General features: G+C 31.2%; 1 protein-coding gene across 1 annotated transcript in view; it reads right to left on the reverse strand.

The window, feature by feature from the left end:
* LOC147068013 (protein lozenge-like) overlaps positions 1-18,839 on the reverse strand; it is a 120,544-nt gene that overhangs the window by 82,876 nt on the left and 18,829 nt on the right. Inside the window, exon 4 of the mRNA XM_085952102.1 lies at positions 6,757-6,870. Within this exon, the coding sequence (XP_085808228.1) occupies positions 6,757-6,870 (114 nt within the window). The remainder of the gene's footprint in view (positions 1-6,756; positions 6,871-18,839) is intronic.

Below are 18,839 nucleotides of genomic sequence, written 5' to 3' on the forward strand. Positions count from 1 at the left end.
TTTCTGCCTCTGCTTTATATTAAGTTTGGCCAAAGGGCGTCCTCTTTGTTACACTTAAATTGGGCGCTATTAAAACATTATTCTTTGAATGGCCCTTTGAGGGATGCGAGCCTCGGCCCCACCAGTTGGGACTCGTCTTCTTTGCGCATATGGCGCTAAGCATCCATTTGGTGGATTTTGGGTATAATTGTTACTTGGACACTTGGAAAAAAACGGCAAGGCAGTAATTTTGATGACACAAATACATATTACTTGTGAAACAGGATACTATTTACCGATATTAAAAAATAGCGTTAGTCTTAAAAATAAATTCATTTAAAAAATTATTCAGGCTGGCGCCTAGTTTATATACTAGCCGTGCTTACAGCCATGGATCGCGGGTTCAAACCCGTAGTTGAAAAAAATCGTGTTATCATTACTATCATTGATATACTACATACTATCATTCAGTTTGAGGTTAGGTGAAAGGCGAACAGCAATTCCTCATAATAACCCTGTTAATACAATCTCCACGTTGTGGAGGGCGATATGCTACAACTAGGGTCGGTCGAATGTGGTTATTGACATTTTACATACATGGAATATGTATTAATAATAACAAAGGTAATAGACCTTCTAAGAGCGGCCCTTATAGTCAATCGATAAGGCGCTGGCCTTTCATCCGGGGATTCCGGGTTCGATCCCCGTTGAGGTCACAATATATTTATGAGACTTTCTCAAAGCCTGGGTGTTTGTGATTGTTTCACTTATATTACTAAATGCACTACTGTCATTGGGCCTCGTAGCATGTTGTCGTGTTTTATAGAATATAAGTACTATAATGTATTTTTATACTTATTTCTTAACAATCATAATTATCCAAAACAAACATAATACGAAAATTCACTTTGAAACATCTGCAGCTTTATCAAAAGTGAAAAAACATTTGATAACCACCGTTGTTTTCATAAATATTTTCTAGTTTGTGGTCAATAAGCGGTTGTTGAAATCCTAAAAATACTCTAACATGGGGAACAAACACAATCCTAGATTGTTTTTTTTAGTTCTCTGTTGTTTTGAGTGAATCTGGACTTCTCGTTATCAAGAGATGAACAGCCTGTAACAGATAGTGTGTTTTTGTTTTGAATTTTGAAGCACGTATTACGGAAGTCCACTGATAAAATAAGTCGAAATAAAATGAAATACCGTGGGAAAATGTAGATATGAATATTTTTGTGATTTATAAACCGAAAAGCATCAATTAAAAAAACGCGTAGGTATATAATGTAAATGCCTATTGATAAGATGAGGAGAAAAAATCATTTTAATGTCATAAATTAGCAGTGTTTCGTATAAAATGCCGGTAATGTATTTTACGTCGGAGCGATAGTACAGTTGAGTACCTACTGCAAAATAACGATTAAAATAATGTTTAAAATATGAATAAACATATTATAAATTACACTATTTTTATACATATTTGATTTTATTTTACGAAAAAAGTATGTAAATAAATCAGATTTTCACCCAAAATCATCGCATTGCGGAAAATTTGATTAAATAATTATTAAGCTATTGATATAATTGTTGAACATGATGAAATGTCCTAATAATGTGGGCATGTTCTAAATATTATGAAGACTAAATTTTAAATATTTATAACATGGCAAACATTCAAAACGTATTTTTAACTTGTACTGTTTTCTAAGTAGGTACTATTTTTGATGAATCGTAGTGTATTAATACGATTTATAACATAATATTTGCCATAGATATTTAAATACAAAGATATTTATCAATGTATTTAGAATATTAATACACAATAAGATACTATTTCACCTAAGATGTAGGTGCTTAGACATTTTATTTATAAATATTATTGAAAAAATTACAAGATAAAAAGAACTTTTTATATACAACGTTTTTAAATTTTCTGTTGAATCATATAAACTTGACTTGACTAGCTAAAACGATCAAAATTGTACTTGATAGAAATACTGAATAAATATAGAATAATGAAATGTCATTTTGATATTTCATATTGATTTCCATAGTAACGCACGTATATATTAATAATTTAGTTGCTAGGACCCCAGAACCCTAGCAACCAATAATATTCTAAAAGTTTCAAATTTAATGTCTAGCTAGTCGGAAAGTTAGCTAAAAATCGATTGCAAGATTTGTACTGGATAAACAACCACGGGACAAACAAGAATACGACCCAATAAAAACGTTGTAAAATAGATCATGATGCTACACATTTACTTACAAATAATCAGTGACATCCCATGGTAAATTATAAAGGGCGGCAAGTAAAATTCATGACATCATTTTCAAGCACTGACGGTTTCCATGAAGTGGACGATATGACCACTTCGTTAGTAAATTAAGAAAGAGGCTTCCAAGCCTGTCAGTACCTCAGAATTCCACGTAACTAAACCACCGCTTTTTGAGAGTAGGTTTCGTATAAATAGCCTAATTCTCAGTAGATTATATTTTATGTTATGTAATAAGATTTTGGTTGCATTTGTTACATTTGTCTGTTTAAGATAATCAGATAGGTGGGTATGTAAGCACATTATTATTGCATACAATTTGAGACTAAACATGAAAAAGGACGGCATTCTTAGTATGGCACCTTGCCTAGTAACATCACTGCATAGAATAATACATCATTTTTCCTTTCTATTTGTATAAGATTATTTTAGTCTATTATATTTTAGTGGGGCATTGTTTGTGGTAGGTACCTATATGATTATTAACTCTTATTGAGTATTAATGCTTTGTCTGGAAGCGCATAAGCTGCCACATGCGCTTGTTTGCTGTGATAGATAAATAAATATTGTAAATGATTTGACTGAGCTATTATCAGAAAAAAATAATTGCTTTCCATAGAGACTAATACATTATCACCGTGTGAAACGAAATTCTGAACGTTTCAGACATGTAACGCATTGAGTAAATATTATATAAATGATAAATATATATAGTCCAGGATCCCATAGACTTTTCGTATACATAATATGCGGAACGCATTATTGCAATTGGAATAGGCTCTAGGGGTCACAGAGATATATAATGTCAATGTTGCCAGGCGATATTAGTGGTCATTTTTTTTATTGAGGTTTTAGGTTTTTTCTATACAAAATGATTGTATAGAAATTCTATAGAAATTCTATACAAAAATGCTACTAAATAAAAAAAAATAAGCCAAGGACGATCCTAAGAATCGATAATTTTGAACACATTGCACTACCCGCTATTTTTATTTTTTCAAATGGGACGAACCGTTCTACGACCATGCCGATGGCATGGTACAATTATTGCATTTTCAATCAATCCGTGATTCGGTCTTGGTTTTATTAAAGAACTCAGAACAATTTTTGGTGGGTTATAAGAAAAAAAAATTAAAACCTCAAAAAAAAAATTGACCACTAATATCGCCTGGAAACATCGACATTATATATCTTTGTGACCCCTAGAAACTATTCTAATTGTCAGAATGCGTTCCGCATATTATGTATACGAAAAGTCTATGGGATCCTGCACTAATACCTATTGTATAAAGTAACTTAGGTGGAATTGTTTTAGTATGAATAATCTACAGATTGGTTAAGTAGGTGTCAACTTATTTGTATGTTTAATGATACTAATGGTTTAGTAAGTAGCTTTGAATTATTATTGTTTTATTAACGAACAACAAAAATGAATAAAGTAGTGATGAAAACTGCAATATCTATAATCTAGATGTACAGATTAAGTAGATCTTTCATATACATATATATTAGCATGAGATATTAAACCTACGATGTAACAATATGGCTCATTTTAATAAGAATATACCGTCACCGTACTGGCAGAAGTTGGTAAGTAACATATTGATAGTTCTGAGAAAACAGCAAATGAAAATTTGAACTTTTAGGATAGAGCCTCTAGCTTCAATATATACGGTTTCGTTGATCATTATAATTTCAAAATATAAATTGATTTATGCTAATCTGATACAAATAAAGTTTGGTATAAATAAACGAACAAATGATATTCATTTTGTAGGTTTTTATTTAAAAGGTTGCACTTACAAAGTTTTGCTTCTCAAAGAATGAGTGCAAGTATAAGAATAGATACTAAGATGTGAATTAGAAATAACCAGTGGATAGATGAAATGAAATCAAATTATTATAAAATATCAACATTAACATGTAAAAATATTATAAAATTCGACATAAATGGATGTGAAATAAATAAATAAACATAAAAAGATTGTCGATATGGAAACAATGTTTTCACAAAAAAAATTCACAATTTACAGAATCATTGGCACATTTATTTAAACAGTAAAAATGTTGTAAAGTCACAATCAATCTTAAAAAAATTATTATAAAAATTAAGCCACAAAAATATTGACTTAAGGTAAAAAAAATCTAATCGACATTTTCCTCGTTATCTTCAGTTTCCGTTTCTGGAGGTGTGTCCACTTGTTTTTAGATACCGGTAAACTTTTATAAAATCCATGCAGTTCTGTTGAAATCATTCCTAAGTCGTTCGAGATCCTTTTTCTTAGCAATCGATATAGGATTTCCTATATTGATAAATTATTTCCAGATTCAAGACTTCTTGCGGCTCTACTTCTTGTAATGTTCGTAAATATTTTTGGTACTGTTTGGTTAAAGTACCATATTTTTTTATATTCACCATTATGATCGTATCGATATTGAATTATTATATTATTTTTCAAATTTTAAACATTTAATTTTTAGCCAATAAACTGTGTTTCTATCCTCATCTATTTTTCTATTACTAATTGTACCCTTGTGTAATGCGGCAAAATCGAAAATTTCAGAAAAACTAACTGCTTTGTCTTATGAGGGCGAGCAGATTTACGATTTCTCGTGGAACGGACAGAGCGGAAAATATTCAGCAAATCAATCATGGAATATGTTCGATTGCGCTGTGGACAGAATCTACCTCCATATGTGTATGACCTGATTCTAGGAATATTTGCTCGATTGTATATATTTCTGTGGTAGTTACGATATGTAGGAGAAGTGCTGCAATATTCTGATTTCTTTTCTATCCGCCGCATGTATCATAGAATAATCTCAAGTAGTTAATTTCAGAAGGCAGCTGCTTAATCCAGTAAAATAAAGCACTTCCTCTTTTTCCATTCAATTTAGTCCAAGATATGCAATATGCATCGTTTGGTGAAACAGCTTCGTAGACGGTCAAGTTATAAACATTATTTTTCCTTGAATAATTCATTTTGGAAATTGAATCAGAAGGAATTTGCAAAATACTTTGCATGTCAAAATAAATGTAGCAGATATGAAATTACGATCTGTCTCGCATCGATTTTTTTATTCATTTTATCAATTTCTTTTGTTTCATTACATTCCACCTATTTCTGCTTATGACATTAATATTCAACCTCTAAAGAAGCTCTTTCTGTACCAATTGCATTTTGATACATTTGACAAAGAGTGCAGAGATCTTTTTTTGGTTTATAAAACAAGAGGTTTTGAGAGGAGAGACAACTTTCTCGTCCTTATATTCAGCAACATTTATAACTGGTACACTTTAGCAATAGAGAGTGACGCATCCAAATATTTTTTCGAAGTTGTTTTCCGGCAATAATGTGATTCAGTCACAGGAGACTTTTAAATGTGATTTTTAACCCTAGTGACCGTTTCTTCGGGGGTTTATGGGGTGTGTTTTCCTCGTTGGTCAGGTTTTCCATTTAGACCTAAGGATTTTTTTGCCTTGAACGCATTTATTATAGGTCCATCACTAATGTGCAAAGTGTTCATAAAGAATTTTTGACACACACGATGAGCAGTTCCATTTTTTTCCAAGTAATATGATCTGGATAATTCATGATTCGGTCTAATATTCGCATTTTTTTGAATTTGAGAATTTTCATTAATATTATTAAGGTAATCCTTTTGTCTTGAATAATCTAAACACCAAAATGATCGACAAATCTCATTTCCAGAAAATATGTATACCTATTTGTGCATCGAAATCTACATGTATCAAAATTAACTTCTTTATGCAATTTGCCTGGCATTTCATGATCTCTTCCGTTCTTGGTTTTGTATGGTAATCCATTTTTACGGAGAGATTTATTAACATTGACTGCCCAATTACTGACAATTACAGCGAACTGACATATACGTAAGATTGACGTTCAACACATTGCTGTCAGGCATAAATCAGTAAGTGCACACCTACCAACTTCTTCCAGTCTATTTTCTTGATAGTAAAGAATATTATGAGTGGCTTTTAACGGGAAGTGACTTTACCAACAATTGCTTGTGTATAATTTTCATTAATGTACTTACTGATAAAATAAATTGCTATTTTTGACAAACTGGAATAAAAATTTCACCTACTGAGTTATTCCAGACGAAGATTTGATACCCAAAAATCTCGCTGTACACTTAACTCATTTTTCTCAATTTTGTCACCTACCAACTTCTGCCAGTACGGTGACGATACTATTTATTACAAACGCATGTAATCATTACATTGGAGCTATTATGTCCTGATATTGACGATTACAATCTCCCCACTACATGTTATTTAAATTAAAGCAAATTATTCACAGACTTATAAAAACAGAATTAAAATCTATCTTTATATTTGTGTTCAGAAAGCAGTTTTTTGTTTCTCATGTTATAAAATATCAATTTTGTCACATTAGACTTTAGAGGTGTTAACAGTTCAACAACGATACGATAAAAGAAAAAAAGACAACGTTATATCGAGTGTGCAACTTACTTGTTTTAGATCTAGGTTCTCTGGGTCCATCCACTGTCACTTTGATGGCTTTACCGTATGTTGCTATTTGAGGTGGATTTGTAGATATTGTTATTGTGATTGAAAAGCTTTTCCCTGAAACAAAATAATAGATAATATATTAGATAAGTACAGTATTGTAATAATGTGAGAACATGTGGTGCGTTTCAGTGTATTAAAATAATGAATTGAGATGATGAAAGGATTATCCCAAGATAGTTGCACTCTGAGGTGCATAAATCATTGTATTTTAACTAATAGCATGCATTGTAAACGCATCAAATATTTTACGACCGACACCTATTGTTCCAAGCGACATGGAACCTGTCGCGGCAAAGCAGCCTCTAAAACGTCGTTACAAACAGACTTCAATAGCCGTGTGCCAGGTGAGAGATTGTAATTTTCTTGAGGTGATTTGGAGAAACGCATTTCACGTGTATTAGCAGATCATAAATAAAAACATGAAATATTTGCGAACATCATCGGTGACGGGAATGGCCCGACGAAGGCGTAGGGGGCGGGCACCATAACAGAACGGCTGGCATGTCTTAACACCTTCGAATTAAAGTTTAAAGCTACCGACCGATACTTAAAAATTTAAATATCTAAAATTATGAATATACCAGCTATATTATTAAAATATTCAAGACAGTATTGTCGTTAAACGTAGGTGTATCTATTCACTCACTATCCGGATACAACGATCTTTACTATTAGTCCATTCAGTCATAATTACCCCAAAGGGGAGACGTTAAATAATCTGTATGTATTGTATGCCCAGTAACAACATACCAATAATCAACTCTCTTATATGATATACTACGGTCACCATCTTGGAAAATGAGTATTTTCAGTTATTCAGAAATGTTTTATGTTTTATCTGTAAGTAATCTGCCAATGTTTTGCTTGTGTGTAACTTTCGTTTACAGTGAAAAGTGCTGCACAGATTTTAAATGTTTAGCCATTTTTTTAAATAGTGCACAAGATGAACAGTGAATTAAAAAAATATCCTAACACAATCGTTACGTAAATAAAAAATAAAAAACGGTTTTTACATTTATTCCTAACCTACAGCTTGGTAACTGTTGCAAATAATATAAAAAAAAACTATTGAAGCATTAGATATGTTTTTTTTAACCTTCCGTGAGGTTGTATTTGAATTTATTTTGTTACTTTCAGCTATTAATGAGATTTAGCTGAAAACATAAGTTTGTTTACCATTTTCCAAGATGACGACCGTACCCCAAATATGTGCGATTATTGATTTTCGGTATGTTTTTAATGTAAAATATTTCCACGTAAAGGGCTATTTTAAAACTGGAGTATATAGCGGTAAAAGTGTTGATGAAATGAAACCGTCTAATACGTATGTATCTATCTCAATAAAATATCAAACGTGATAATGAATTTAATGTAATTATTATTATCACGGTGAGTAATAAAATTCTAGTAATAAATCAAATTCAAAAATATATTCGCTTTATACTTTCTATTAAGGCTATACTTCAGTTGAGGCATTGTCTAAAAAAATCGTGGCTAGGCGATGCGCGGATTGTGCAAATGTCGCGTGCCGAACGAAATATAATTTGTCATAAAAATTTAACATGCGTCCATTTAATGTTATGTTTATTGTTATATTACTAATAATAATAGTATAGTCATTGGCATGTTTTCTTTTTCAAGTACATAGTAAAGTTTTTTAGTCATCTTTAGACGATTCAAGAATATATTCATCCGATGCCATGACAAAACAAATCGACGTGTACACACATCGACTGTCGGTCTCCGATTCTCAACGAGTGCCAAATTTCGTCGCACCTACTGTTGAAAACTATTTGCTGTTTTACTAAAGTACGCTCTTAATTTAGGACTATAAGTACTTTACATTTACTATACCTAATTAATTTTCAAAAGTGTTGACACCAAGGAAGAATGAACTACGTACCAAAAAAGAACTAAAAAAGTGGTTTTAACCAGAGTTGTTATAATCTCCGATTTTTAAAGGTTTAGTTCTAGTTGAAAAATTGAACGGGGTTCGCTCCAGGTTCATTAAAAAACCAATGTCTTTATTTCAATTTCAAAACTTAAACAGCATGGTGTGTCTATGATATATTTTTTTAAAGATATTCTAACAAAGTGGAGCATATGGATACCATATTTTTTGGTATCATATACACTATAAAAAAAAACATCCGTAAGATATTACGTTGGAATGTGTATTACATAATATTATGTTTTTTTTAGAATAACTGGCTTAAGTAAACAATGGCAAAAAACGACAACGTAAACTCCGGAACCCCGACATTCATAAAGGGTTTGAGTTCAGGGTACCTACTTAAGATTTTGAATCAAAGGTTCCCTTTCCGGTTTCGGTTCAAAAGTATTACAACAAACGGCAATAGCGTCTAAGATATTATAAATACCAACAAATCATAGTTATGTAAATTATTAATAAAAGTAATTATTGAGTTGTAAAGTAGGCGCAATAATTTTCGTATACCTATAATTAGAAAATTATTGTTTAATAGGAGTTAAGTTATAACTTTAGGAACTTTTAGTGTTTTTGTGAGAAATTATTTATTTTCTTTATACTTATGTATTTTTTTTCACAAAATTGGAAGCTATTCCGAAATACCAGGATTCCAATATTTTTAATTTAAGCATTTTAAAATAAACAAATCCGGGATTGCAAACCACTTGATGTATAGGTAGGTACTATAATATATTATTACGATACATTTTAATTCCATCAAGTACCCTCGGTCGATAGTATTTTATTATGATAGTTAAATGAGATTTAATAATAAAATATTTTACACAATATAATGTTTAATTTCACCTATTAGTCGCGTTCATATTATATGTGCTAATGCCAGTTTTAGAATCCAACAGCGAATCGTAAAAATATTAAAAGGCAATTTGGTCTTCGCAATAAAACATCTCTCTCGTTTTTATGGCGAACATTATAGAAACAATCCTTCTGTCATAATATCTCACAGTTTGTGATACATGCGATGTTCTAGCAGATAAATTCTTGTGCAACTGATTCGACGTGTCAATGTATCGTAAAAAGTGATATTGTAAAATAAACCAGAATATTTGCACATAATTATTAATAATAATATAAATATGTACAATTATTATATGTATATTTATATATATAGTGTTCCGTTCAGTGTCGGATTTACGCACCGAGAGGCCTAAAATATTACGTTTAAATTCTCAAAATCTATCAAAGAAATCTTGTGATTGATATGTTTTTACAGAAGTTGGTTAGTAGGTACCAAATAAATTGATTTTAATAATATATATTATGTTTTATTGAAAGTAGATACCCTTCGCGAGCGATTTTTTAAATTAACTTTGCAGGCCCTGTGGGTCTATTCTATGCTTATCGACCGCTAAAGTGATAAAGTGAAAAATATTATCAAACTTAGGGTAGGTTTGTATCAAAATATTAGCACTTATTGTAACAATTACACGAAGCCGGTTTTTATTGTTGCGATAAGTGCTATATTTTAACAGCACCTATCTTGCTGCTGTTAAAATATCGCACTTATTGCAACAATAAAAACCGGCTTCGTGTAATTGTTACAATAAGTGCTAATATTTTGATACAAACCTACCCTAAGTTTGATACTATTTATCAATTTAGTGTTCGATAAGTATAGAATAGACCCACTGGAGTAAATTTTGGGCCTTATAGCCAATAGTAAATTCAACCCTGTTAGAGGCACCTGGCGAAAAATTACGAAGCTTGAATTGGAGACAATTAACATTTTTAAAGTGTTTTAATTCATTAATGCGTATCGAAAAATATTACAAAGAAAAATATTTTTTTTTTAATTCAAAGATAAACTTGCCATTAACTTACATAATATTAAAAATGTGAATTCGTTAATTATTTAATGGTTATATTTATCATTAGAATTTAGTTTACATTAATGTGACAATACAGTGAACAGTCATTTTTAAAAAAATGTCGTGCGGTGCATGAAGTGCGGTGCATGAAGTGCGGCAAACGAAGAAATGAAAACGAGTATTATAATTTTTAGGGGGAGTTGTGGTTTTCCGTGAAGCAGACAACGCAGTTGATTCGTTAAAAAGTGTCGGCATCTTAGTTTAAAAAATAATGGAAACCTTCAAAACCCTGATAACCTATCCTATGTCCTATTTTTGTATTGTACCTAATACTCAATGGCGTTTTAGCGCACGTGAAAAATGTTTACAGGGAGGCCTCCAAACCTGTCAGGGCCTCAGATCTACATATACCTACCTAAAACATCGATGTTTGAGACTATTTTGTTTGTGGAAATGCTCTAATTATTAGCAGATGATAACTAATAAAATAGGTCGGTCCACCCAAGAAATTTGCATTCAATTTGAGGCTAAAATGAAGAGGGATGGTACTCTAAATCTGCTTAAGGGCAGCACTTTATCAAGGAACGTCACTGTGTGGTAGGTTTTAGTTAAAATAAAAAATAAATAGGTCACTGTGATGTAAAATCAATCATAATATCAAAGTAATATATAAATTGCGATAATTGTTTAAAATAAGCAAATTAATGAATGTTGCGGTTTTGATGATTAAATGCACGATAATCGAGTAGATATTTGTAAGTAGTAGCGTAGGTACACAGTATTGGACAGGTCCAAAATATTGTCATGTTGGTTTGTACCGCTATGTCGAGCTCTAGTTATCGGATGAATTATAAAATATGGAAGCCAATTTGCGGCGAAATGGAATTCTGGTCGCTGGACGAAACTATTCTGTTCAATCATTCCTGCTCATTCTGTTGAAATTATTTGTGTGAAAGCCGATTATTTCCAATGATGAGAGGTCATACTAAAGTATGTACTTTCAACGTAAATGTATTAAAATTTGGTTGTGTGTAGGATTATTATTGATCATTGCCACTCGTTTATGCCCCGCAGTTGTGTTATTGGTTAATATTCCGAAGTGCAGTAGAACTGATTAAAATGTTTTATATCTAGAATAGTGTTCCAAAGGAACCAATATGACTGGATAAGACCCTATATTTAGGAATATACCTACTTATAATATGAAAGTGTGGTTTTATTTTAGTTGTAATATTTTTACAACGATTCATCTCTAATCTCTGCATAGATGCAGTTTGTATACGGTCACCTTCTGTAGCGATATACAAATACCAAAAACATCTTGTTATCAAATTAAATGTAGTTTGGATAGTTCACATTGCATCAATTTTGACGTTTTAAATTTAAACATTTATTTCCATTCGCGGTGGAATGCAAATTTGTAAATAATTATATAAGTATATTTTTTTTAAACAATGTTCATTTGTTTACTGGCATATGCATGTTGTTCTTGATTAGGCTTTTAATAACCATTTCATTGTAAAAAAAAACGTTGAGATAAATCTTTTTACTGTGGAGGTTCACAATAATTTGTTTATAATATTATGTTTCGATATGCCTTTGAAAAACATTTTTTAAGCTTTTATATATGAGTACATACTTACATTTAAAATACCGATAACATGTGTGATGAAAGCTTTTATTAAATAATATAAATTTCATGACTTTCATTATTGTCTATTATTTTGATTTCGTAATAAATTATTTGAGTTAATAATGTAGGTAGGTACTTCTCTAATGCTGATATATATAGCTGTTCTTTTATTAGTTATTTATTATACATATTGATTAAAATTAACAATATTTTGGAGAAACTATTACTTAATACTGTTATTAATAAATTGAGCCCAGAGCATTCAGTCTATGAATGTAATGAAATCGTATAACATCAGAAAACACGCGACAGAAATAATGATTGATAATTTGTAATAAAGCAAACAAAGGGATACGTCAAAGCTTTGGAATTTAACAAAAGGCTCTCAGTCAGGTTAAAGGGTTAAGGAAAATTAAATTAACAAAGAAATTAGTCATGGAAAGTAAAGCAACACAGCCCAAAGCTTGAATCAAATAATGAAGCTACGTAATCATTGTCGTTAGACATGTTTATAATACAACACAGTGCCATGGCGTATTAAAAAAAGATTAGATCGCGATGTGAACTACCAAAATTATTCAAAGCTTATTCTGTATACTCTAATCTAAACTGTAATATTGTATGTAATTTTGATTTTAGAACATCTTTTAGACACGTACCTTTGGAATTTGTACAGAATGACACCTGAACGTACAACGGTCACAACAAACGGAATCCTGGCAGTGTATTTTACCAATTAAACTTTTAAATACAATCACTAATTACTATCTTTTATTTTGTTTAAAGCTCAATAAAGAATGCTACTACATTCTTAGATATTGTGAATAAAAATAGTTTAATTAGAAAGCAGTACGATGTACCTTTTTAAAACGAAGCAAGTCGGATATATAAATGTATTGTAATGTTCGAATATATTACGAATTAGTCATAATATTATACTACCGATTCACATAAGTAATACAATATATTATTAGAGTATATACCTAACTATATCTTTGTAGCGCAAGGGTGACAGGGTAGATATTGTATAATAAAGGAAACATATATAAGTATGAAAGTATTGTAAGCATAATAGTTTTATTATACTCGAAGTCTTATGTATATTAAATATTTATTTTATTTTCTCTATAGTAAATCTAATAAGGGAAAAAAAGAGATAGTGCGCTCTCGTGTATAAGAGTTATAAAAGCGGATAATAATAATATAATCTATTTGCTTTTGATATCAATGTGATTTAAAAATACTTAAATTTTATTTACCTACTAACAATTTACTTAATTAGTATAAATCCATTAAGAATACAAATCAGTATGTGGGTATGCAGAGTATAACGAGACGTGGCACGTGCCGTCCTTTGAAACTAATTCCCTGCACAATTTCACTTTTGTCCAGTACCACATGCCTACGTACATTATATTGGGGAGAAACAGGGAACTCAGTATTATCTGTTCTGTGGGGAGAAAACATTTTCGACATAATACCTAATATACCTAATGCTGAAAGTAAAGTACTGTTTATCTTGTACACGAAACTTAAGAATTATTGTCTGTGATTCTTTGAAATTATTGTTCTCGGTTTTATCTAATACGTGTTTATTACTACTTATATCGTTTTTGGATATGGTTTTTGCATACCTATGAATACGAATGATACTATGGGGGAACTGGGAAGAGGAGAAAGACACCAATATACTAATGAAATCGAGCTAGATTCCTGTTGTATTTTTCGAATACTAGCCTTTACTATCGCTATACACTATTTACCTTTTATTGGCTGTAACGAATAATGAAAAAATGTAAATAAATAAACATTGATGCGTAGAAGAACCTGCGCGTAGAGGCTAGTGACAATTATTCACATCAGCTGTCAGTGTAAAATAATTCGCGTCTCGCGTATATTCACACTATCACGATCAGCATTCAATAAGTCAAATAGAGGCCATTTTAGTAATATACTAATTAAAAAAAAGTATACATAGTGATTTACTTTGTATTCTGTATCCACAATGCATCAATTGATTATAGTTAACTGCCGATAAAACAACAATTAAATAATTTATCCTCTATATTATTAACCATTAATTTGCAATTATTCAGTTAATATTATGCAGCTTTACTACTTATACTAATGAGTATCATTTAAAAATATGACAATGATAATCAAGAAATTTCAATTTTAAAAATGCCAACAATGGTTGTTTTAAAACACGATTGTTGTTTTTATTTAATAAAACGCAATTTTTAAAAAAAATTGGAAATTAAAAGTGGAATAAGTACAACAAAAAAATGCGTTTTATTAAATAATAACAACAATACAACGCAGTTCCACCATGAATTGGCAGTTAACAAAATAAAAGAAATTAAAACACGATGTTTTCGTTTGTGTTTCGACGAAATTCTCTTAGCTTTCATTCTATTTTGGTCAGATGCATTTTGATTCTATTTGGATTAACCGTAATTTAAAATCCCAAGCACATCGGGTTAAATGTCTAGAGGACTACATTGTCAATTAGTCAATTCAAAATCATTGAATTGACTAATTGATAAAATATGTCGATGAACTAATGGTATTTTAACTTTACCTGATTTGAGAAGGGTTGATTGAAGAATATTTAATATTAAAACGTTGTAACGGCATGTGTTAGTTCTTATCGTAGGTTTATCTGTTTTTGTACCTAATAACTTATTTCTTCGGTTATCGATCTCTTGTGTTTGCAAAAACAGCATAAACGTACGTGATTGTAATTTTGTAGGCATTCCATCAGTTTTATGCATCGAAACTCAGTTTTGCCAGGCGTAAAATATTTACGAAGCATTTTCAATAATAAATAATCATTTGCGGTCGTGCAGTTAAATTTCGAAAGTACGGAGGAAATAAAAGTTGCATCCTAGCAACATTGACGGTGTGCAATGATGGCTACACAATGAGCTACAAAACGGTGTAATTAGGGATGCGATATTGAAAGAAAGTACCTATCGATAATCAATACTTGTGAATACATCAGTATTGTTGTCAACCAAAATAATGCCCAAAGACTATCAACACTATCAATTATGTAAAAAAGATTATTCACATAATATAATTTGTCAACGAAATAAAAATATCGGGATTACTTAGATTAAAGGGTTAATTGTTTAATTGGTTAATTGCTCACTGATTACATTTTCTTGATAAATACTTTTTCTTAATAAAGATATTTCTGTATTATTACTCTGTATTATGAGAAAAATGCATGCATTCTTAGTTATGAATAGCTTACTTTGTATAAATGTGGTGAAAATAAATGAATTTATCAGTTAACATCATTATTACAGTAATCTTATTGGATTTCAGAATTTACATGTGTATTTAGTTATATATGTATATATAATAATATATAGTTGTAAACTGTAGTTCAACTGCTCAAACTGGAAACAAAGGTGTAAGCTCCAAAAGTCCTAGTAATAATATTAATGTATGTGCATTGTGCAGTATTGAATCTTACACACAAATAGTATCGATTGATGCTATCGTTACTACCATTGTATTGATACGTGGGAATCGAATGCATCCCTAGAGGCAACGTCTTCAGGCTGGCTGGCCGGTGTGTTCTCCAAAACCGCGGCGTGCGGTTTGAAAATTAAAATATGCCAACATAAAAGAAAAATATATCATAGGAACATTCATACACACACCAGGGACTGTGATTCGAAAAAAAAACATATCCCATAATATTCGCGTCCGAGACTTGCGAAGTTATGAATGACATAAATCAATAGAGACAGCTGATGTCTTTGCACATTGTGAGAATTGAAATTATTTTACACGAAATTGAATATTATTGTATGCTGACAGCGCTGAAATAATAAATATTCTACTCGAAAAGTCTGGAGACTGACACATAAAATAATGTAGGTACTGATGAAAAATCAGGAGGAAAATATAGAAAGCTACAACGAGCTTATTGTTGCTTAGTATGGCAATAATAAATTGTCATTAACGTTCATACGGAATTAACGTACGTATTATAGTCGCGAAGTCGCGCTGTTTTATCATTTAATTTCTATTGGCGATATGTTAAACTTTTTTGAGACCTGTGGAGTTTTGTATGGATGATACATATTATAGATTTAATTCAAATTTGTATTGGCGGTGTTTTGTTTGATCACCTATATATACACCCTTGCACTATTACAACAATTACGCACAACATATATATATATATAGGAGAAAGTCGCGAATATCCACCATTGAATACGGGATTGAGTCCCGCTCGGCACTACTTTTTTCAAGATTTCCGAATTATGTTACATTATTAAATCTTGTAATGAAATAGTTTATTAAAAAAAATATTAACAAGTACGTTAAGACGAACATTTTGGAAGGATTCTGACACAGGCTAGAAATCAAAATAGTATTGTTATCATGATTCAAACCACAAAAGCCGGTCGCCAATAATAACGAAATTTTAGAAACGTTTCAGTTGGCTATTAGTTAATTTAATATTAATTCGGTCGGGTGAATGGAGGTAAATTGCGAAAGCACTTTGCCCGATATTGAATGGATGCGGGCTCAAATTCCCGGCACCATATTTTTTCAAGTTTTTTCTAATGTAGAATATTTTTAAGGTTATCTAAAATTTTGTAAGTTCATTTTTATAATATTACGCATTCAAAATGCTATAATAATAGGTATTATCTGTATTGTAGATATTCATCGGTTAGTCAAAGAAACATGATAAATTAATTATTAAATCGAATTTTATATGAACGATTTGCTTAATCTTAATATCCAGTGGCGGGCTTAAAGACATGAAGGCCTAATGCACTGACTAATTTCGAGACGATAAAAATACAACAAACACCAGAAATCACAATCTTTTAATCAAAATAATTATTATTACGGATGACAGTGATAAATTAGTGGTTTACTATTTTGTGTAGATGCACATCAATTGAAGATTTTGGTATAATTGATTGACAGGTTTGAGCTGTTTCGAGGACCCTTTACAATTTTCTGATACATCGATAGCGTTACCAACGTCAAAAATAGTCGCCCTGTTAATATCACATGATAATATAAACTGTAAAGGATTACAGTGCATAAGTATATGTTTTTGAAAACAAAACAAGTAGGTACCTTGATATTGTAGAAAGTAGGTAGGTACAAAGGTGTAATTATTTATTTTTGAAGTTATGCTTCTTTTGGGGCGAGATTAAAATTGAGAGCTGCGCGCGCACACCGTTACGACAGTATGAAAATAGCTGCGAATCAGTCAAGTGTAAGTTTGATAGTAGAATTTTTCCGTTGCCTAAGCAAAGAATTTATTTTTGTCAGCCATTTGCAATTCCTTACGTAAACAAACGATTAAACGTCAGACTGACAGTTGTTACTTTAAAAATAAAAACAACGATAAATAACAAGATTATTAAGAGCTAGTCAAAGAATCTAGGTTATCACAAGTTTTGTTTTTGTTTTGTTACGCCAAAGAAATATAACTTCTAACGCGCGTAAATAAGTACAGGCACCGATTTTTTTATTACATATATATACCTATATATATTTATATATACATATGCTTACTTTTAAAATATAAATTTTGTAGGGTTTTCCGTTGTACATAAACAGTAAATATGTTGAAAGTTACAACCGTCAATAATATAATGAAAAATGAGTGACAATGGCGAATCGGAAATAATTCCAAATTAAGCATGGCAGAGCTATTTGCTACAACCGACGGCTATTTGCATTTCACGCTACACTTTCGCGATGCAGCATTTCCCGAGGAAAACTCAAAATTAGGCACATTATCCGTGGGCTCCGCTGTGTTGGTGCACCTGAACACATACGCGAAAGCCTCTCTGTTGCTGCAATTATGATGACAATAAGCGCAGGCGGGTGGTATGCCCTGGTGCTGACGCGCTGCCCGGACCATGATTATGTAATGCCACCCCTGCCCCGGACCCGCCGCCGGCCGGGGTTGGGTCCCCCTGGAAATTTGTTTTAGAGATATTTTGAATTCGGAATGTTTCTGATGGATTGACGTTTGATTCGCGCGATGGAAATGTAATTAACGCCGGTTTTGCGTTTTAAGATCGATACTCATTTTAAATGTGCACCCAATCCAAATGTTCATTTTAATATCTGCATGACGGGATCGACACAAAATTTTGATATCAAAGCAGTTGTGGAACATATGATAAGTATAGTACACAATATATAAACAGTTTTCATTGTTATAAGTTGTTTTACTATTAACACATAGGCAGTGGTGAAGGGTAACTTTTGGAAAGAGGTAGTCTGTGAAGATCATAGTAAAAAAGCATACTTGTTAGGTATATTTACGTAAACTAAGAAAATAATACGATATTACTACTGATGAAGTTTCAATAGTTCTTTGACTCAAATTTATATATTTTTGAAAACAGTGTACACATCGAAAATCATTAGGTAAAATTATTTTTTATTTTTAAAAACAATCTATATTTATATGTGATTGAATGGCATAGAAACTATTTTTTTAAATTAAATTATATTTAATTAATTTAGACAACGCTGCAGTCATAGACAATAATATTATGAGCAAAAGTTT

The sequence above is a fragment of the Rhyacophila brunnea genome, unplaced genomic scaffold (assembly GCF_057557595.1).
Source record: "Rhyacophila brunnea isolate RB1 unplaced genomic scaffold, BYU_Rbru_1.0 scaffold_3, whole genome shotgun sequence".
NCBI classification, from domain to species: Eukaryota; Metazoa; Arthropoda; class Insecta; order Trichoptera; family Rhyacophilidae; genus Rhyacophila; species Rhyacophila brunnea.